We start from the raw sequence: 21,750 nt of genomic DNA on the forward strand, positions 1-21,750 counted from the left end.
GTAACTTATCTTGCCTTTGATAACATTTATTTGTTCTATATTTGTTTTGTGACAACTTTTTCGAATCTATGTGTATAGTAAAACAAACCCCATATTTCTCCATTTAACACAAATCCTCAACTGATCCAGTTTCAATTTCATACATCACATTCTGTACACATACTTGATAGACTCTTTCCTTAGTTGACAGTGATATTACTTTGCTGGTCGGCAATGACAAAAGTTCCATGAACTCACTACATCTACTCCAAACTCTTGCTATCACTTCAGCACTTCCCTATGCTACAATGGTATGCACCTACTATGTTATACGAATTGATACCTAATAAATTGTAGTAACTTCCCAATTATGTGGCTTAAAACGGTGAAAATGTTGCAACACATTGGCCTGTTGAAACTTCTATGGTCTGGAAGCACTAATGTCTGTCTGACCCCTCCTGGTGCCTACCTAAAGCCGATAAAACCAACACCCCCATGCGGCATGTAGCCGCTTGAAATAGGAAGAAATGGAGGGGGGGGCATGATGCAAAATCTTGATGATGCACTTGAATCACGCATACCCAAGAATCTATGTATGCATTTAAAACAAGACCATTGTTTAAGATTCTAACTCAGGCACCAAGAAAGGCCGACACACAAAATTATTTCTTACAATATACATCAGGTTGACAAGAAAGTTCTTGCAGTTTTTAACTTTTAAATTCAGATGAACATATCTCGGCTCAAACAAAAATTGATTGATTGAAATAAAAACCATCAGAATCAACATACTTTTGCCAATGTAAAACAAATGTATTTATGCAAGTAACGTAAAAATCTTGCGTTCTGGTGTCAATGAAGTCACTGAAGGCGTTTTTGCTATCGCTTAGGTTTTTTAAGCATTTCTCATGCAGAAAGTTGTCAAGATGCTTGAAAAAGTGGTAATTTGTAGGCGAGAGGTCTGGAGAGCATGGTGGATGAGGCAGAGTTTCTTAGCTTAATTCGTTCAAATTCTGCAGGGTCAGTTTAGCAATGTGCAGTCTACCAGTGTCATGGAGGAGAATTGAGCCTTTTCTATTGACTAATGCTAGGTGTTGTCGAAATTTCTGATGGATTTCATCCATTTGTTGACAGTACTTCTCTGCCATAATGGCTTTGCCTGCATTCAAAAAAACTGCAATCGATGAGACCGGTTGCAGACCACCAACCAGTCAGCATGACCTTCTTTTGGTGCAACTCTGGCTTTTGGAAATGCTGTGGAGCTTCATCAGCATCTAACCACTGAGCTAAGTGTCACGGGTTGTTGTAAGGAACCCACTTTTCATCACACGTGACAAGCTGGTCAAGAAAAGGGTAATTCTTGTTGCGTAAAAGGGAAGATGTCACTTCATAACAGCATTTCTTTTGGCTGTCATTCAATTCGTGAGGCACTCATCAAGTTTTTAATTGCAACTTCAAGTTTTTGTTCAATACGTGTATTTAAACTTTTAAAAAATAAATATTTTTTTAACTTATTTGAACTCTTATTTTCATAATAGAAATCTCGATCGATTTAAATTATTTTGTTTGAATTTTGAAAAAATAAGGGTGGGATACATGCACTAAAAACAAAAAATTTTCACCTCATATTTTGCGGATACTGCAATTTATATGTAATTTCATTCTAAAATCGATAAGTATCGAAAATTTCACGAAAATCTGACTATTAGTTGATTTTTGCTAGATTTATTAAACATGGGTATGTTTTCACATTCGGAATGCGAAACGTTATTTGAAAGTGTCAATTATGTAAACAAGATTTTCATCTTGCAATTTTATTATTTTGATACGATGATGAAAAAAATTTTTTAAAGTATTTCTTGTTTATTTTGTTTTTCTTTAAAATGGTACAAAAGTTATATTGATAATATTGACTTATAATAAAGTTACATAGTGTTACATATTGGGGGGGGGGATAATTCTGGAATTTTGGAGGTGCCTACATTTCATGTAATTAATAAAACTATAAAACATTTTAAGGCACTTCTGCAGGTATTTTTTTATGACCTGCCCAGTGTAGCATAAACACCAACTTCCATGTTAAGAACGGCTTTCGGAATAAACACCCCTCAAACCTCCACATGTTAGGAACGGCTTTCGAGGTTGGCTGTGTTTACTCCGAAAGCCGTTCTTAACATGGAGAGGTTGGGGGTGTTTATACTATGCTGGGGCAGGTCGTAAAAGAAAATACCCTTCTGCATTTATCAACCCACGATTTCCACGAATTAACTTGGGTGTGCCCGGCAGATGACAGTAAGAACCGGAAACGATCAACAAGTAGTTTTTTTGGATATTAAGACATTTCTTCCAATGTATTACATGATGAATTTCAGTGGTCGTTGCCATTCTTAACATAGGGAGGGGGTGTAACAATTTTTGTTTTTTCTAATAAGGCTCGCCCAGCCGTTTCCAGTTCTTCCTGTCATCTGCTAGGTACACCTGACTAACTTTGTGGAAATAGTGGGTCGATAAATGTAGAAGCACGTACTTTAATGTGTTTTTAAAGATCTTTTGTGGGATAAAATCTTTTTAAACAGGATTTAAAAAAAAAAAAAAAAAAAAAAAAAAATGAACAGCTAAAAACATAAAAAAAAAAAAAACGTCTAATGTAAACATTTTAATCAGTAACCAACAAAGACTGTTCACGTATTTAAAAAAAAAAAAAAAAAAAATTATTAAGTTTTGATTATGGACATGAACAATATATTTCTAGGTACTTGTACAGTTTAATCAAGACATTCGAAAAATGAAAATATAAAAAAAAAAGTTTATATTGTATGTACCGGTTTTGGACTGAAGATCTCCAAAAAACCAAATTTCACTTCATTTAACCAAGTAGTTTATTTGTTCTTTTTACAGCGGAAAAACGCATTTTTATGATAGCGCGTTGTAGTAGGTGCATCAGAATTTTTTGGGAATTTGACATCCCTACCACGAAACTGCGAATAAAATATAAAAAGCTTGTAATTTCTCTTTTAAAGTGAGTTTTTTATTTTCTTTATGGAATATACTCCCAAAATAAACTATTAAAGTTGTTTAAAAAATAATAGAAATATTATTTTTTAAAAACAGTGTTTACAAAGTGCCGGCGCGCAATCATGCAGTCATTTTTTTTAAGTAATGAAATCAATTGAATTTTATGAGTTAATTTTTTTTCAATTTTTAAACTTTAAAAATCTATCAAACATTTTCTATTGGTTAAATCTTTACGATATTTTTAAGGTTAATGTGAAATTTTATGCTCTTTCCAATAAACTGAAAATTTTAGACAAACATTTTTCTTCTAACCCCCCCCCCCACATTTTGAAATGTCTATTAAAATTTTAATAATTAATTTACTCACCAAAGTTTTATATATCACAAACTGAAGATAAAAGATCAATAAATAATATATTGTAAATTAAAACAAAAAAAAGTGTTTTTTGGAAATTTACCTGTAAAGTCCAAAGTGTAAAACCTTTTTTTTAATTTTTTTTTTTAAATCACGTTAATTTAAAAAATTTTTTTTTTTTATTGGAAGCTTATGGTTCTGCTTATATTGTCCAGTAAGTATTGGACGCTGACGACAATTTTTTCTATTTCATTCAATGTTTTCTTTTTTTAGATTTAAAAAAAAAAAAAAATTCACTCGATAGAGTAAAATTAAAATATATTAAATCAAAAATTTATATATTTCTTTGAGAAAAGAGAAAAAAATTCCGATTGTTTTTTTTTTTTAAGGCAAAAACTTATAAACTTATGTAAAATTTGACAATGGGAACACATTTCTTCACGCAGAAGGCTAGACGGCGAATGTGTGGTTTTTACTGCCTTCTGTCCATCCGTAGTTCTAAACAAGAACAACCAGTACTTCCATTGTTTCGATAAGAACATAAAAATGCTTACATAATGGCACATTTTTCAAATAGGCATTTAAAAAATTCTTTTATTTAAAAAATAAATGGAATTTAAAATATAAATATGGATAAATTCGTAACAATGAAGAATGGAACTACACATTGAATAGTATTTTTATAGGTGAGTTTTTGGAATTTATATCGATTTTTTTATAATCAAAGTAAGTAAAATTTCGTTGATTTTCTTCAAATCTTTTTTAAAGAAAACCGATTTAAAAAAACAAATATTGCATAATTTGCTATTAAGCCTGTTTTTTTTTTTAATTTGATCTTGAAGAAAAAATTATGGTTTGAATTACATTTTTCAAGTAGTTATAAGCTTGTAAAGATAGGAGATCGAATTATTCAATTTTTCTATCACACATTCTAAAGGTCGGTTTCTGACACTGCTAGCGTTGCGCCGTTGCAGGTAGCCATCTTTGAATTTTTTTAACACACCATGGGGAGATAACTCAGTTTAAAGCGCCGGCACTCTCTCCCATCTTTAATACTAGCGTTTTTTCCTAAAAATCGAAACATGACTACCGGGTTTGTATTACAATACACAGATTTGAAAAAGTTGTCAAAAAACAAATATATAACAAATAAATGTTATCAAAGGCAAGTTAAGATACTTTTCTGGTACTAGTGCACTAGCAGTGTCAGAAATTTCGTGAAAATAGTGAATAATTCCACCCCATCTTTCCAAGCTTATAACTCCTCGAAAAATGTAATTCAAGCCCTAATTTTTTTTTTCAATTAAAGGAGTAAGGACCAAGGTTTTATTTAAAAAAAAAACAAAACAAAACAATGTGTTTTTTTTTTTAAAAAAGGTTTTAAACTTCGGACTTTACAGGTAAATTTCTAAAAAACTGATTTTTTTTTTTTGTTTTAAATTTGAATATATTATTTATTGACCTTTTCTCTTCAATTTGTGATATATAAACCTATTAAACATAAATTAATTATTTACTTTTTAATAGACATTTCAAAATGAGAGGCGTAAATTATTCGACCCCCTATCTTTCTAAGCTTATAACTCCTCGAAAAATGTAATTCAAGCCCTAATTTTTTTTTCAATTAAAGGAGCAAGGACCAAGGTTTCATTAAAAAAAAAAAAAAAAAGACAAAAAGAAAAAATGTGTTCTTATAAAATAAGGTTTTAAACTTCGGACTTTACAGGTAAATTTCTAAAAAACTGATTTTTTTTTTTTGTTTTAAATTTGAATATATTATTTATTGACCTTTTCTCTTCAATTTGTGATATATAAACCTATTAAACATAAATTAATTATTTACTTTTTAATAGACATTTCAAAATGGGGGGGGGCGTGAAAATGGGGGGGCGTGAAAATGGGGGGGCGTGAATTTAAAAAAAACGTTTGTCTAAAATATTATATTCGGTTTATTGGAAAGAACATAAAATTTCACATTGACCCTGAAAATATCGTAAAAATAGAATCAATAGAAAAATTTTGATAGATTTTTAAAATTTAAAAATTTAAAAATATTGAGTTTAAAAATTGAAAAATATTGAGTTCGGAAAATTCATTACTGTTTTAAAAAAAAAATAAAAATATTTTTATTACTTTTAAAACAACTGTAATAGTTTATTTTGGAAGTATAATCCATAAAGAAAATAAATAACCCACTTTTAACAGAGAAATTACGAGATTTTTATATTGTATTCGCAGTTTCGTGTTAGGGGTGTCAAAAATTCCTACAAAAATTCTGATACTGCTACTAGTGCACTTATTGATCCGTGCTGAAATAACGTTATTTAAAAAGCCATTCTTAACATGGGGAGGGGAGGGTGTTTTGTAACTATTCTATACTTTAATCTTACAATTGAATAAAAATGTCATAAAATTTTAAAAATAGCGCGGATCAGTAAGCGCACTAGCACCACTTTTCTACCTAAGTGGATATGTTTTCAGTGTTTTTATTTAATGTAACATGTTTATTCAGCTCGAAAACATACTGTGCTTACCGATGTATTGGAAAGTTAAAAATGGCGGCCGACTCTCTTTCACGCGGTAAGTTTGAGAAAAAGAGTTAAAAATAAAAACTATACACAATACTGTTAAAAATTCACAGAATATATGTCAGCCTATGTCACGGTAACATATATAGAGCGAGTTTCTAACAGTATTTTGTCTAGTTTTTATTTCTAACTCCTTTTCCCAAACTTACTGTGTGAAAGAGAGAGTCGGCTGCCATTTTTAACTTTCCAATACATCGGTAAACACTGCTTTTCGAGCTGAATAAACATGTTACATTAAATAAAAACACTAAAAACATAGGTGCTATTTTTTAAATCGTATTTCCAAGTTTAATTAAAGTTTTATATGATTTTTTAAATTCAATTGTAAGGTTAAAGTACAGAATAGGTACAAAAACACCCTTCCCTCCCATGTTAAGAATGGCTTTTTAAATATTAACGTTATTATTTCAGCACGGATCATTCTCTGCATGAGTACCAAAACATATCTAGTTAGGTAGAAAAGTAACTGATCTTGCCTTTGATAACATTTATTGGGTTTGTACTACTGTACACATAGATTCGAAGAAATTGTCAAAAAACAAATATATAACAAATAAATGTTATCAAAGGTAAGATAAGTTACTTTTCTTCCAAACTGGATATATTTTTCGTGTTTTTATTCAATGTAACATGTTTATTCAGCTCGAAAAACATAGTGTTTACCGAGGTATTGGAAAATTCAAAATGGCGCCCGACTTTCTCTTTAACATGGTAAGTTCGGGAAAAGGTGTTATGAATAATAAACTAGACAAAATGTGGAAAAAAAAACTATTTAGAGGGTAAAGTAGATTACCCGGTGATAGCGTAAGCTCCGAGGGGTTGCAAAGGATGCCCTAAGCGACCCCCCCTACTGGGTCGAGTAACAAGTTTTGTAGTACGGCGAGCAGCGAGTAACTAATTTGTGCCAACCGTTCACCAGTAAGTCGTTAACAGAACTGGAGCTAGTCAGAGACACAATTCTTTTATAACAGAAGAATAGTGCCTCCCCCTACTCCTCCAAGTCTATAAGAGACTCGTTCTCTCAACCACTCAGATTAGAATTCCGCCCTCGAGGCCGGCGCCACCAAGTAAGCAATCTCCTTTTTTTATTTTTATTTTCTCACACACTCCCGACAAAAACGAGAAAAAAAAACAAAAGGTAGAAGAGAGAAAAGAAAAAGAAAAAGTTACATAAAAATGACAGACCACCAAAAATACTTAATCAAAAAACAACTGTTAGTACAATATAGCAGTAGTCGATCAGTCCAGATATCAATCAAGCAGGCAGCAGGCTAGGTCTACCCCGTCGTTTTTTAAGGGGCGCACATTCTGGGCAATACCACTTTTGCCTGTTGGGAGGTTCTGAGTCGATACCGACACATCGGAAATGGTACCAATCGTCGCACGAGTCACACCCGATCATATTCTGATTCTGCTGCGGAGAGCTGCACAGGGGACACGACCAGACCTGCTCTTCAACACTAGGGGGTGAATCCAACGTCTCCCCTCCCTCCGCAACAGGAGGTCCTTCAGGAGTCCTAGAAAGCTCTAAGGGGTACAGATGTTTCAGGGAATGTACTTCCTCCAAGCCCTCCCCTTTTTGTACACGTGCTGCTCTAACGACACCATCATGGCCTGGAATCAGTTCAGTAATAGTTCCTAAGACCCAAAACGGTCTGGGTTTCAAAGGACTCTTAATCAGCACAACATCATCCTTCTGGAGGCGGGTTCTTGTACTGAGTCGGGATCGACCAGGAATCTTCCTTCCCAGCTCTAGCAGGTACTCCTCATACCATAGTTTGTGGAAATCTGTCAGACATTGGTCCCTAAGTTCCAAGGTTTGAATTAGCCTCTCCCTGCTGGGAGGCAACAAGGTTGTTCTATCCTCTCTATCCAGTCGTATCAATAGCCCGGGGCTCTGATTGGGCTTAAGGAACATATTAGGGGTAATTGGAGTAGCATTTTTGTCGGCTGACACCTGGTAAGTAAGAGGCCGGTTATTAACAGACCTCTGAATATCCGATAACACTGTCAGAAGGGTAAAGTAATCCAATCTACCCCTGCCAAGAATCTTAAATAGGCAATTCTTCATGGTCTTGATACATCGCTCCCATGTTCCTCCATACCAAGGAGAGAACAAGGGAATGGTTTTAAGTTTTAACTTACAAGGACCGTATTTTCTTTGATAGTCCGTAAAAAGAGAGAGACGATCGAAAATCTTTCCACTTCCTATAAACGTTTTCGCGTTGTCACTATAAAGGGTTTCGGGAACGCCATATCGGTTAGTAAATCGAACCAGTGCCTGGAAGAAAGAAGGTACGCTCATGTTGGGAACTACTTCAATGTGTATTGCTCTGATATTCAAACAAGTGAACAGGAGCAAGTACATTTTCGTATCTCGTTTCCCGTCACTCACCCAAAGATGGCCAGTAAAATCAATCCCAGTGTGTTGATAGGGGACTCTGAAATCGGTACGGTGCGACGGCAGGGCAGCAGCAGCATTCGGCGTCACTGGCGTTGAATTATAACGTTTACATCTGGCACAAACAGCCAGTACCTTATTCACAGCTTGTCGACCCTGCGGGACCCAATAACCGCTTCGCCTCAACTCCGCTAGAGTTGACCCAGTTCCAAGGTGGCAACACCTTTCATGACAATCTAAAATGATGAGTCTGGTAACAGGATGATGTTTCCCTATCAGAATGGGGTTTTTAACTTCATAACCAAAGTGGGAAGATTGGTTGATTCTTCCCCTAGATCGAATCAAACCGTCAGGGTCCAGAAAAAGATCCAGAGCACGAACCCTAACTGGCATGGGTTTACCACTCGGCTCCTTTAGGTACTCCACTTCCACGGGAAATTCTTGCCGTTGCACTGTCTTCATAAGGTAGATCGCTGCCTTAGAGTTGTAGTCCCATTGTCGATTAAATCGGATGGCTAGGAACTTAAACACCAAGGCAGTAACAGTCAGTAAACCAGAGAATGAGGAAAACCTCTGAAAAGGTATGGCCGAAGTGTACTCTTGATCATGGATCAAGGAACAATTTGCTGAACTGCGGGTCATTCGCTGGCATATCTCACTCAAACAGGGCATATCCTGTCCTGGCCATTGAGATATTCCTTCGCATAGCCAGGAAGGGCCTGAACACCAAAATTCCATCTTGGATTGGAACTTTCTCAATGTTAATCCTCTTGTTAACAAATCCGCCGGGTTGAGTGTACTATCAACATATCTGAAGAGAGTCTTCAAGCCATAGCGAGACTCCAACTCCACTTTCATCTGCAGAATGTCTTTAAGTCTATTTTTTGCAAAAACATTTTTGCTAGCCATGTTTTGAGATAAAATCCAGGACAAGACCACCTGTGCATCCGTGGCTATACACAAATTCTCGGGAACAAATCCTTCACAATTGTCCAGGATTGTGGGGAGACACTTGAAGGCGAGGAAAACGGCCATTAGTTCCAACACAGGCAAAGTCTTGTCCTTCATAGGTGCCACCTTAGCTTTCGCAAATAATAAGGATGACCGACCATTTTGTACGATATACACGGCAAACCCATATGCTTCCTTGGACGCGTCGCAAAACAGGTACATATCTCCAGGTAGCCCTGCCATAAGCGCCTTGCGCAAAAAACGGAAATCACTCAACCCTGAAAGGTCCCTGGCTAGCTCTCTCCAATCGCTCAAGATCGCTGGCTGGAGTGGATCATCCCAACCTGCACCATTCTTCCACATGGACCTGATTAGCACTCTACTGCGGATAGTAACCGGGAGACATAGGGACAACGGATCGAAGACCTTAGCTGACTCTGAAAGAACACCTCTCTTAGTTGTCACGTCAGGATTGCACTTTACCGGAGCGACATACAACTCCTCCGAATGTGGGGAGTATCGGTAGCCCAGTACTCTCTCCCACTCCTCTTCATGGATACTTAGAGTACCATCCTCCTTCATCCTATTGCGGAGCGCCTGACTGTTTGAGTTGCATGACTGGATAATAAAGCCCCCTTCCAGCAAACGCTCTCTAACAAGGGAATACAATGTAGTAAGCTCACTCGCGTCTGCCACGGATGCCACAAGGTTATCCACATAAAACCGGTCCTCCATCATTCTGCGGCAAGCATCTTGAGGGTATTTTGCCGCATGTAATTTTAAGATGCACCCCAACACAAATGGGCTGGAAGTAAACCCGAATATCAAGGTGGTATAGCGGAAGCAGCGCAAACAATTTCCTTGTTTAAGAAAAAAGCAAAACCGGTTCCTATCCGCCTCCAGCTTAAGCCGAATCATTAGGAAGGCTCGGCGAATGTCTGCTAGTAGCACATAATTGTTGGCTCTAAAGGCCAGCAACAACTTTAAGATGTCCCCTGTTAAGTTAACGCCAGAATATGCTGCTTCGTTCAGCGATAATCCATCTCCTGTCTTCAAACTACAGTTGAACACTGGTCTTATCCTGGTAGTTGCCGTAGGGTCCGACTTGAAAACTGGTCTATGTGGTATCCACACATATTTGTCGAACTCCTGAGGGGAGACAAAAATCTCTTCAATTATACCGTCCTCCTGTTGCTGACGAAACACCTCCAAATATTCATCATATATTTTTCTTTTAGTCAAGTTTGCTGCTACCCGGTCTAAAACATGCAAGGAAGTTGCATGATTAGAGGGGACTCTGGCTAATCTATCGTGATGCCAGGGGAGCTCCACATAATAGCTTCCATCCCGAAGCTCTACCGTTTCCTCAAATCGCTTCATCTGAACTTTATCGTAATCAGAAAAGTCCTCCTGACTGGGAAGCCCCAGAGATTCCAACGTAAACATTTGTTCTAGTCCTCTTTGTACCATACTGTCAGGAAAGCACTCCGCCATGGGATCCAGGTATGTTGATTGTGTTTCAAGGACAAAACATAAATGTGATGAATCGACCTGGGGGGTATGTTCCATTACCGAATTAAACGAGAGGTGAGTAACCTCAGAGAGGGGCTTATCTTCCAAGAAAAAAGAGTCCACTGCTCCAAACGGGACCAATCCAGGCGGGGTTGCAAAGGCCCATCCATTCAAACACGGGATCAGCTTTAAGGAGTCCAGGTGTTCAATCAGGTCTAACCCAATTATTCCCTTGATCGGTATTAAATCCTTTCCGGTCTCAAACTGGCCGGCCAAAGCATATTTTGCATCCTGAAAGACACGCAATAGAGATTCCAGGTTGGCCACTCGAACCGACAAGTCCATACCATCGGCTACCAAGACAGGAGATGTCACTGTCCTTCCAGAACCCAAGTCAACTCCCAGGACTACCTCTGTGAACCCACGCTGACACTCACCTAGAAAGGTAGACAATCTCAGCTGACAATTGACACCAAGGGTTTCGATTGGGCACAAAGTTCTCAGTACATCTGCCGCCAGATATGTCCGCCCGCTACCCGTGTCCAGTAGGCAATTCACTGACACTGTCTTTGGTCCACAAGAGAATGTAACTGAGAGAATGGGTGGCAACGTGCGGGAATACCCGGTTGAAGTTGCATTGTTCACATCCACATGAAAAGAAGGAGTAATAGCGTTCCCCCTACCAAACTTTTGAGACGTATTCTGTCTTACTGTTGATGTAACTGCAGTGGAGACACCGCCCTTAATCTGCAATCTCTTTATTGCTTCTCCAGTTAGTCTCAATATGGAGGACAAAGGTGGCACCCGTCTATTTGTTAGCGCTATTATCTCGCCTTTCAGTTCGAGAGGAAATTTCCTAAACAGAATCTTAGCCATCAGTCTGGCTCCGCCAGAATCGTCCACAGAAAAGTCACACGAAAAGGAATTCCCCAGCTCTTCCAACAGCGATGCCGTCCTGGAAACGAAGTCCCCCAGCTCAAAAAGGGCTCCACCTTTCTTTGGTACATAGTCCAGAATATCCTGGAATATTTGGTCAATGATTTCATCCAGGTCCAGATACTCCCTCTTCAGTATAGCCATGGCTTGCTGGTAATTGGTGTCAGTGCAACTCAGGTGATTTACCAGCCTCAAGGCTCTGTCTGAGAGTGAACACTTCAAGAAGTTCAACCTCTCGGCATCATTGGCCATGCCGATCACGCAGTTCTCAAACCTAGTCAAGAAGTTTCTGAAACTCATGCGGTCGGACTCCATTTCCTGTCCGCTAAATGTAGGCCCTGTGATCTGTATACGTGGGGGTTTAACAATGAAGGAAGAACCTCTCCCGGTAGTTGCAGAAGCCCTTGAGAACTCAAAGGCAGATTCTGAGTAAGGGCTGGGCTCTGGCTGTCGGTATGCTTGATCCAAATCGCCCAAGTCTTCATAATAATCCTTTAGTTGAGGCAGCCAAGCACCCTCAATCTCGGCAGGTGTACTCTCATCAAAGGAGCCTAACTCCAGCTGTGTGATACAAGTCTCTAACTCGACAATGAATTGTTGAATCTCCGTCCTTAAGAATGAGTACGCCGATGGCCTAACTCCATCACGACACATCTTCAGTCGTCCCTGAATCTTCTGAGTCAATGACTCCCTTCTGCGTAGGAGCTGCTCTTTCGTGACGTTCATGACAGTAGTTAACCGACGAAAGAGTAAGCAGCAAAACCTTTGCAAGATGTGGAAAAAAAAACTATTTAGAGGGTAAAGTAGATTACCCGGTGATAGCGTAAGCTCCGAGGGGTTGCAAAGGATGCCCTAAGCGACCCCCCCTACTGGGTCGAGTAACAAGTTTTGTAGTACGGCGAGCAGCGAGTAACTAATTTGTGCCAACCGTTCACCAGTAAGTCGTTAACAGAACTGGAGCTAGTCAGAGACACAATTCTTTTATAACAGAAGAATAGTGCCTCCCCCTACTCCTCCAAGTCTATAAGAGACTCGTTCTCTCAACCACTCAGATTAGAATTCCGCCCTCGAGGCCGGCGCCACCAAGTAAGCAATCTCCTTTTTTTATTTTTATTTTCTCACAAAAATACTATTAAAAACCCACCGAATATATGTCAACCTATGTAACGGTAACATATATTGAGCGAGTTTCTAACAGTACTTTGTCTAGTTTTATATTTATAGGACCTTTCCCCAACCTTACTGTGTTAAAGAGAGAGTCGGGTGCCATTTTGAATTTTCCAATACATCGGTAAACACAGTATGTTTTTCGAGCTGAATAAACATGTTACATTAAATAAAAACACTGAAAACATATCCAGTTAGGTAGAAAAGTAACTTATCTTGCCTTTGATAACATTTATTTGTTATGTATTTGTTTTTTGACAACTTTTTCGAATCAATGTGTACAGTAATACAAACCCCAAATTTTTTTTCGGAGGACTTCATTCCAAAACGGATACATACAATATAACCATTTTTTTTTTCGATATTTTCATTTTTAATGTCTTGATTAAACTGTACCAGTACCTATTTTTAAATAGTGCCTTACCGCCAATAATGGTGCGAATGAGGGAGGCGTGCCCAGGACAATCAACAAACGTGAATTGCAGTTTTCCATACTTCACTTTCAATTCGTCCAAGTGTCCGGGGATATCAACGACTGCCGAAGAGAAGCCCAAATCCAGAGTGATACCACGTTCCTTACTCTGAGGATTTTTGTCAAAACATGCCGTACTTGCTGTTGTACTTAAACTTTTCGATAGACTCGTTTTACCACTGTCGACATGGCCAAGCACGCCGACGTTAAAATTAAATGTGGCGGCTGCCATTTGTGTGTGTGTGCTTTTTTTTTTGACAAACTATACGGACTATATTTCCGGTTCCGGTATGAACTTTTCCTGTCTGGTTACATATGAGATTAAAACAAAAACAAAAGTAGAAATAGTGGAATTTAATCTAAAGCCAAAATGTGTTTTTTTATATTCAATAATTTTTGTTTTATATTTTATAAGCTTATTTGAATATATATTTTAAACATCGGTTTAAAAATATGTATCCCGCAGTAACTACCCGGTTTTGTCGAAGTCGCTGCAACAAGAGAGAAAGATAGAGTAAAGTGATAGGGTTTCTTATTAATTAATTATACTTCGAAATATTATTTAATTTCTGGTTTTATTTATAAAATAAAATATATTTTTATTTTTAAAAATAAAATGCTATGAGGTTGTATAATATAATTGGTATATATTTTATTACAACTATTATTATTTTTCTTTTCCAAATTGTTGCGTTCGACAATGTTCGGTAAATTCCGTGAATCTTTGTAGTTGTTTCAATGGCCGTACCGTGATCAACAACAGGCGCTCGAAGATGGATCTTGTGGAGGGAATTTTACCTATTAGGTTGAGAAGTCGACGTAGACAAAGGAAGTTACTTGACGATTTTTTTCGGTGAAACTGATTTGACTATTTTGGTACGTGGAAGTAGACGGCAATTTTAAAATATTCCTCTTTCTTCATCATATATCCGAATTGATGTAACTGCTATGAAAAGCACGAACAGAAGCAACACGATTTTACGACTGCTCGCTGCAATCTTGCCTTAACTTGTTTTTTTATTTTTATTTTTTTAAGTTTATTTTCAAGAAAAACAAACAAAAAAAAGATTGTTTAATAATATTCTTGAAATCAATCTTACGTCTGTGCCAAGAATGGAATATAATGTAAAATTTAATGCTTTCTTTTATACTACAAAACAAAACAAAACCGAAACCAATAAATTAATGGCAATTCCTTCGTAAAGAAAAAAATGGATTGAACCGTTTTTGTTGTTTTTTTTAACGGATTTTTCTTTAAGAGTGGATTAATCACCAACCTCTGATTTTAAAAAATATTTGTCTAGTTTGAAAAGATATATCGGAAAAAAAAATTGTAAGTTTCGAAAAAAAAAAAAAAAAAAAGTCGTAATTAGTTTTATTTATTTTGTTAGTTAATATTTTATCACCGGATAAATTATTTAATATTGTACTTCGTTTAATTTTAACTGAAATAAAACAAAAATGCCGGCTGCAAATATCGTAGTTAACGAAACGGACGTTCTCCGCCTTGTGACGGAATTCCTTCAAAATCGGGACCTTAATATTTCCATGATGTCCCTTGAGAGAGAAACTGGTGTTATCAATGGCCTTTTCTCAGATGACATGCTTTTCCTGCGCCAACTGATCCTTGATGGTCAGTGGGACGATGTGATCGATTTCATTCAGCCCCTGGGGAGTATTCAGGACTTTGACATGAAACAATTTGAATATGTTATCATGAAACACAAATACTTGGAGCTTTTGTGCATCAAGTCCGAGCCAAGCATAATGGCCAATTATGATTTCACAGTCGAAGAAGTGGTAAAATGCCTCAACTCTCTCGAGTCGCTGTGTCCCAACAAGGACGAATACAGCAAATTGTGTCTTTTGTTAACTTTACCACGGCTTTCCAGTCACATAGAATACCAAAACTGGAACCCAAGCAATGCGAGAATGCAGTGCTTCAAGACTGTATTTCCGATGGTCGAAAAGCTGATGCCATGCGAAAGGAAAAACGAGAATGGCAGCAACGCGAACCTGGTGGCCAAGAATGACCGCCTCTTGCAGCTCCTGTTAAAGGGTTTGCTGTACGAGTCTTGCGTCGACTATTGCCAGTCGAAGGCGACTAGTGGTGGGGACGAGATGGAACTCCAGTTCGCCTCCCTCCTAAACGACGCCGGCCTCAGCGATGCCGACTTGAGCCTTCTCTCGTGGTTACAGAGCATACCAGGGGACACGTTCTCGTGCCCATTCGAGCAGAAGACTATGAACGTGGACATTCGACCGATGACCAAACCCTCCCTGGAAGCCTCGTGGTCCGAACAGATCCTCGTGACTCCCATCAAGCCCCGCATGTTTCCGCACTCCCACGTGCCGACCAACGCGCGTTCGAGGGGCACCCCCGAGATGATGACTCGCTCCCTAAACCCTCAGTTCGACGGTTTGTCCAGCGGGTTGTGGCAAGGGCGGCGGGATTCTGGCGACGGTCTCGGACCCATGTCACGATCAATGACTCCTGCTGCACGGTTGCACAACCTGAAGAAAAACCCCATGCAGATGTCGATGGACAAACTTTTCGAGGAAGGGGAAGTGATTAACACGCAGAGCTCTTTTTCGGACGACTCTCGCTCCTTTCGGTCTTCCTCGTCGGTCACGTCATCCCCGCTCCGAACCCCGAAGAATGTGAAAGCCGGCTCGACCACCGGTACACCACCTCGGTCTTTCTCCCCAATCAATAATACCTCGTCCTCCTTGACCGATTCCCCCCGTCACGGAAAGATGAACTCTAGCATAACCAATTCTACCCCGGGTATGAACACTTCGGTCAACTCTGAGCTTATCAAGGAGTACCAACGCCAAAAGCAGCGCCTCCAAGAGCAACTGGATATACAGGAAAGACAGAGAGAGCTCTTCCAAAAAGAACTCATGGAGATTGAACAAAAACAAACACTATTAAATAGTGATAACAAATTGAAGGATGACGTACGGTTTTCCCCTCAACCATTTAGTTCACCTGAAACATCTGTACGTTCCTTACAAGGAACACCTGGTAAGTTGCCTTTTATTTACTTTTTTAGTGTTTGTTTAGAAGTAAACTTATTTTCAAAACAAGGACAGAAAAATTATTGAAGAAACTTTGATGTGCGCATCCGTTACGAAAGAAAGATGTCATATTCCAAAAATTACGTAAATCGAAGTTTTTTTTTAGTTTTTCTTTTCTTAAAATAAAGAAAATCACACTTCATGACGAAGCAAAACCTTATGTTTTGATCCGCCATGTTTTATAAATAAAAGGGAGACAACTCAATTCGAACTACAGTTTTCTAATAACTTATCCTTTTTCGGGTTTGTATTACTGTACACATAGATTCGAGAAAGTTGTCAAAAAACAAATATATAACAAAAATGTTATCAAAGCAAGATAAATTACTTTTCTACCAAACTGGATATAATTTTCGTGTTTTTATTCAATTTAACATGTTTATTCAGCTCGAAAAGCATACAGTGTTTACCGATATATTGGAAAATTCAAAATGGCGGCCGACTCTTTCTTTAACACGGTAAGTTCGGGAAAAGGTGTTATAAATAATAAACTAGACAAAATACTATTAAAAAACCATCGAATATACGTAAAGTTATGTCACGGTAACATATATTGAGCGAATTTCTAACAGTATTTTGTCTAGTTTATTATTTATTACACCTTTTTCCGAACTTACCGTGTTAAAGAGAGAGTCGGCCGCCATTTTGAATTTTCCAATATATCGGTAAACACTGTATGCTTTTCGAGCTGAATAAACATGTTAAATTGAATAAAAACACGAAAAATATATCCAGTTTGGTAGAAAAGTAATTTATCTTGCCTTTGATAACATTTATTTGTTATATATTTGTTTTTTGACAACTTTTTCGAAACCCCAAAATATAATTGTACAAACATTTATTGAAAAGTCTTGTATAAGAAAATACAATTTTAATACAACAAATTTGTAATTAAAGCAACATTGGATTTTTATAACAAAAAACAAAAAATAATTTTAATCAAACATTTTTTTGAATTGAAAGGTCAACAACAAATTAATAATTTAAAATATTGATTTCTCCCTCTGATTTTGACAACAGGTGCTCGAAAAAAATGGCGTCTCCATTTTCGGCGATAAACTGTTGTAGTACCAAATTCTCTAACAATAATTTAATTTTTTTTTTTTAATTCTTTTACGAATAAGTACGTCTATTCAATAGTCAATCAAATGATATTCTTACGAGCGGTGTCCCCCCCCCCGCGCCCAAATATGTCCGAGTATTTTCCTCATATTTTGGTTTATCTAAACTGCAAGAGGACCTAGACTTTTGCCCATTCAAGATTAATTAGAAAATACTTTCGAATTGACAGTTTAAAGACTTTAAAGTTACTTTCAGTTAACAAAAATCACTGATAACATTTTTAATATTCGCAAATATATGCCCCCCCCCCATGTTTACTAGTCTGTTGCGAAAGAATGTAGTTAAAGCAGAATAGTTTTTGATTATTAAAATAATTTCTGATGTTTACCTATTTTTAATTATCGCTTTCATTATTTTTGTAAATATGACTTGAATCAATTCACTGAATCATAAATTTTATAACGTCACGCCAAAGCTGTAGTTTTGTTAAGGTAATATTTTAAGCTCTATTTACAAGAAAGTCTAAATAGATCAGTTGGTAGAATCTTGGACTGAATATTTCAAAGTTTAAGTTTCAATTTCTGGTCATGGTATATGCTGTATTTGTTAAGAATTTATTATTTAATACAATATTTTCCATTTTTAAAGAGACAAATTTCACAATGTATTTATTATAAATTGTAGGGCATACGGACAAACTCTATCGAGTATTAACCTTCACTTTTACCTAATAATATTATGTATCACTTTTTATTAATTAAAACTGACCATTTATTTAAAGTTTAATATGAATTAGAATTGTGAAATACTTCCGTCACAGAAGATAGTAAAGTCCGTACCCTTGATCTACTAATTCATTACTTTGACTTTGTGCGTCTCAATTTTCTTCATTGTTAATTGAATTATCTTGCCCCCAATAAACTGGAAATAAATGTCAGGATAGATGCCAAGTGTTACATACCATTTTTTTTTTCTCTTTAATCTTGTGGATATATTGTAGAAATTTTCTTAAAATATTTTGATACTGAGAAACTGTTTTCTCTTTCTCGGACGGGTCAAGTTACTAAACGAAACAGCTGATACAGTTGATTCAAAAACTGACAGTCAATTTTTTAAGCTAACTCTGAAGACAATTTTTGGGGCGTTTTTTTTTTTTTTTTTTTTTTTTTTAAGGAGTTAACCAATTAATTCATATAATCTTTTTTTATTTATAGACATATTTTCTATTAAAAAGTTGATCTAATCTTTTTCTCTTTACTTCTAGTCATGAGTAAATAAGAAAATTGATTTTCTGCCACATTTGATCAAAGAAAAAAAAATGGTGGCATTTCTTTGTTTGATTCTGTTCATAATTTCTCTTTAAATAAATTGTATAAAAATACGTTTCCTACTTTCTTAAAACCAGATTTTTTAGGATTTTAAATTGTTTCTATGTAAACAAGAGGGAAGTGATGCCAATTTTATTTTATACTAACAAGAGGGCGCCCGACCTTGCCCCATCGTAAAATACACCTAAATATATTTTCATTCATGCAGATTTCGTATTTATTATTAAAGAACCAATTCTCTAATAAATATTATTTTGTACCTACTGATTTCAAATTTAAAAATATTACTAGGGTACCATCAGCTACAAGCGAAACTAATACATTTAGCACCCCAGGCGTTGAGCTATCAACAAATCGATAATAAAGATTTATAATTAAGCCACTTCAATCTATGAATGAATTTGCGCATGCGCAAATGTAATAGAAATATGTCGGCAATTTGAAATGAACATTTTACATTTCAAATTGCTGATATATTTCTGCACGCGTTATTCATCCACCCAAACAAAAGATTTTATTCGTTATAGATCATCCTTAGTGTATGGTTACTATTTCCTGTTAATTTCAGTGTTATGTGACCAGTGGTTTAAGAGTTTATCGATTAAATAGTTTCACATAGACACACACACACACATACGTACATTTACTTAGTTTTATTTATATAGACTAGAAAAAATGTAACCTGTTATGTCACTCATTTAGATTGTAAGAAAAGTGAGTTGAAAAAGCCAGTTAAATATAAAAAGAATAAAGACAAAACCAAAATTAGTCTTTCAACTCACTATATCTCCTCCCATTTCTTTTTTATTTGTTAGATTATTACAGAACCAAAGTAAAAATGAAAATGCATAAATCTCGGTTGTTACATATCAATTACGATCACCTTTACAACTAGACGTCACTACCCATTGAGGCAACTACTTGTAGTGTGTCAACAGAAGAGAATGCTGTTTTCTGTCAACAATAAAATTACAGGCTATTCGGTAGAGATTGAAGAACTCCTCACGCAGTATTACATAGATAAATACTGTTCTCTTATGGGCAGTTTTATTTTTACTTCACTCGTAGTGATGATCTCTTGGGTTGTTGATCCTTGTTCAATTATGTTTCTTTGTAAAAACTGTCAGGTTTGCATCTTGTTTTAAAAGGATATCTTAATCCTTGTTAAACAGAATTATCTGATGAAGAGGATGAGTAGAGAAATTCAGAAAAAGAAGTGGTGCCCTCCCCTGGATCTTTGTGTAGTAGTCGCTGAAAAGGGAGCCTTGGAGTCACCTTCGACTATGATGGATTCTATTTGTTTTCTTTATTAGACGATTAGTAAAATAGATGTTTAGAACAAAAATCTGATCTTATGTTAATGATTGATAGAGAATTCTCAGTTAAAACATGTAACCTTTTTTTTTTTTTTTAATTCAATTTTCACTCCAAACAATGCACAGTGCCACTTTGAAGTAGGAGCTACTATCGAGGACATGTTGCAGGAGTATTATGAAAAGATATGAGTAGCAAGATGCCTGTTCACGTTACACTTGAACTTCTGCATGTAAGTAGAGTTGGGAAAGCAGAATACCGGAAGGGAGTTCCAAAGTCTAACAGTTCTGGGGAAGAAACCAATGGAGTAGAAGGCCTTCTTACACCTAGGGATCTCTACTGTGAAGAGGTGGAATTTGGCTGCTTGTCAGGTTTGTTGGGGGTATTCACATCAAGGCGGTACAAGTGCTTGTAGTTCGTCAGAGCATTCACCATTAAAGTACATGTAGAACAGGCAGAGGGATGCAACATTTTGTCGATGGGACAGAGGCTGAAGCCTAGATGACAGTTCAGAACCTATCAGGTTGGCGACTCTCTTTTGAACCCTGTCCAGGAGTGAGAGACAAGTAGTAGATGCATCAGCCCAAATGTGACAACAGTACTCCATACATGGGCGAATGGAGGCCTTATAGAGACACAAGATACTTTCAGGCGTAAGTAGTTTTCTAGCATGGTAGAGAGAGAGCCTACCTTCCTCGCAGCAGCCTTGGCAATGTTCTCAATGTATCTATTCCAGTTCATGTTCCCTGTAAACGTTAGGCCGAGGAGTTTAAAGGAAATACTTTCGGGTAATGTGTTCTTGGCCATTGCTATTGGTGGTAGAGAAAGTTTCTTGTAATTATTGAAGGAGACAAGGTTAGTCTTGGCAGCATTGAATGTGACCATCCATTTTTGTCCCCATTCCACTACAGATTTGAGGTCGTCCTCTAGTGTTTCTGCCATTTCCTTGTGTTCATTTGTTTTCCCCTTGTGCCTGTTATAGAGAGTGGTGTCATCAGTAAATATACCCATCTCTGAAACAATTTTATCAGGGAGGTTATTTATGAATATCAGAAATAATAAAGGCCCAAGGATAGACCCCTGAGGTACTCCCACATTTATATCATATTGTTTAGATGTACGACTGTCAAGGACAACCTGGATTTTTCTCTTACTTAAGGATTTAATTACATTATGTATTCTTCCAGTGATACCATATGATCTAATTTTCCTTAAAAGACCATCGTGCCACACCCTGTCATAAGCCTTAGATATATCAAGGGCTACCGCTCTACCCTCCTCTGTTTTGTCTAGTGAACGGTATATATATATATATATATATATATACGTTCAGAGATTAGTTAGGATGTTTGCTGTGGAACATGCTTGCCTAAATCCATATTGTTTGTTGGTCAGAAGTTTAGCAGCTGTAAGGTGATGGACTAGAGCTTGATTAATTAAGGACTCAAATATTTTGGTGAAAAGCGGGAGAAGGCTAATGGGGTGATAATTTAATGGATCAGTTCTTTCGCCAGAATTCTTGAAAATTGGTACCGCAGAAGCGGTTTTCCAGCAGTCAGGAAAGCAAAATTTGTCTAGGCATTTATTGA

The 21,750-nt window shown here is 36.9% G+C and overlaps 2 protein-coding genes across 12 annotated transcripts in view; one reads left to right on the forward strand and one right to left on the reverse strand.

The window, feature by feature from the left end:
* The window catches only part of LOC145292054 (selenocysteine-specific elongation factor-like), a 45,615-nt gene extending 31,969 nt beyond the window's left edge, over positions 1–13,646 (reverse strand). Inside the window, exon 1 of the mRNA XM_080138095.1 lies at positions 13,329–13,646. Within this exon, the coding sequence (XP_079994221.1) occupies positions 13,329–13,608 (280 nt within the window). The 5' untranslated portion in view covers positions 13,609–13,646. The remainder of the gene's footprint in view (positions 1–13,328) is intronic.
* Positions 13,647–14,092: 446 nt separating this feature from the next.
* LOC145292053 (WD repeat-containing protein 47-like) overlaps positions 14,093–21,750 on the forward strand; it is a 201,240-nt gene continuing 193,582 nt past the window's right edge. For 8 of the 11 annotated variants that reach the window (XM_080138082.1, XM_080138086.1, XM_080138083.1 and 5 more), the window contains exon 1: positions 14,101–16,404. In XM_080138082.1, the coding sequence (XP_079994208.1) occupies positions 14,838–16,404 (1,567 nt within the window). In that variant the 5' untranslated portion in view covers positions 14,101–14,837. Of the gene's footprint in view, positions 16,405–21,750 lie in introns of all 11 variants that reach the window. The other 3 variants (XM_080138091.1, XM_080138094.1, XM_080138089.1) reach the window with 2 other exon arrangements.

Source organism: Euprymna scolopes, chromosome 13 (assembly GCF_053919585.1).
Source record: "Euprymna scolopes isolate OS-2025 chromosome 13, ASM5391958v1, whole genome shotgun sequence".
Classification (NCBI taxonomy): domain Eukaryota; kingdom Metazoa; phylum Mollusca; class Cephalopoda; order Sepiida; family Sepiolidae; genus Euprymna; species Euprymna scolopes.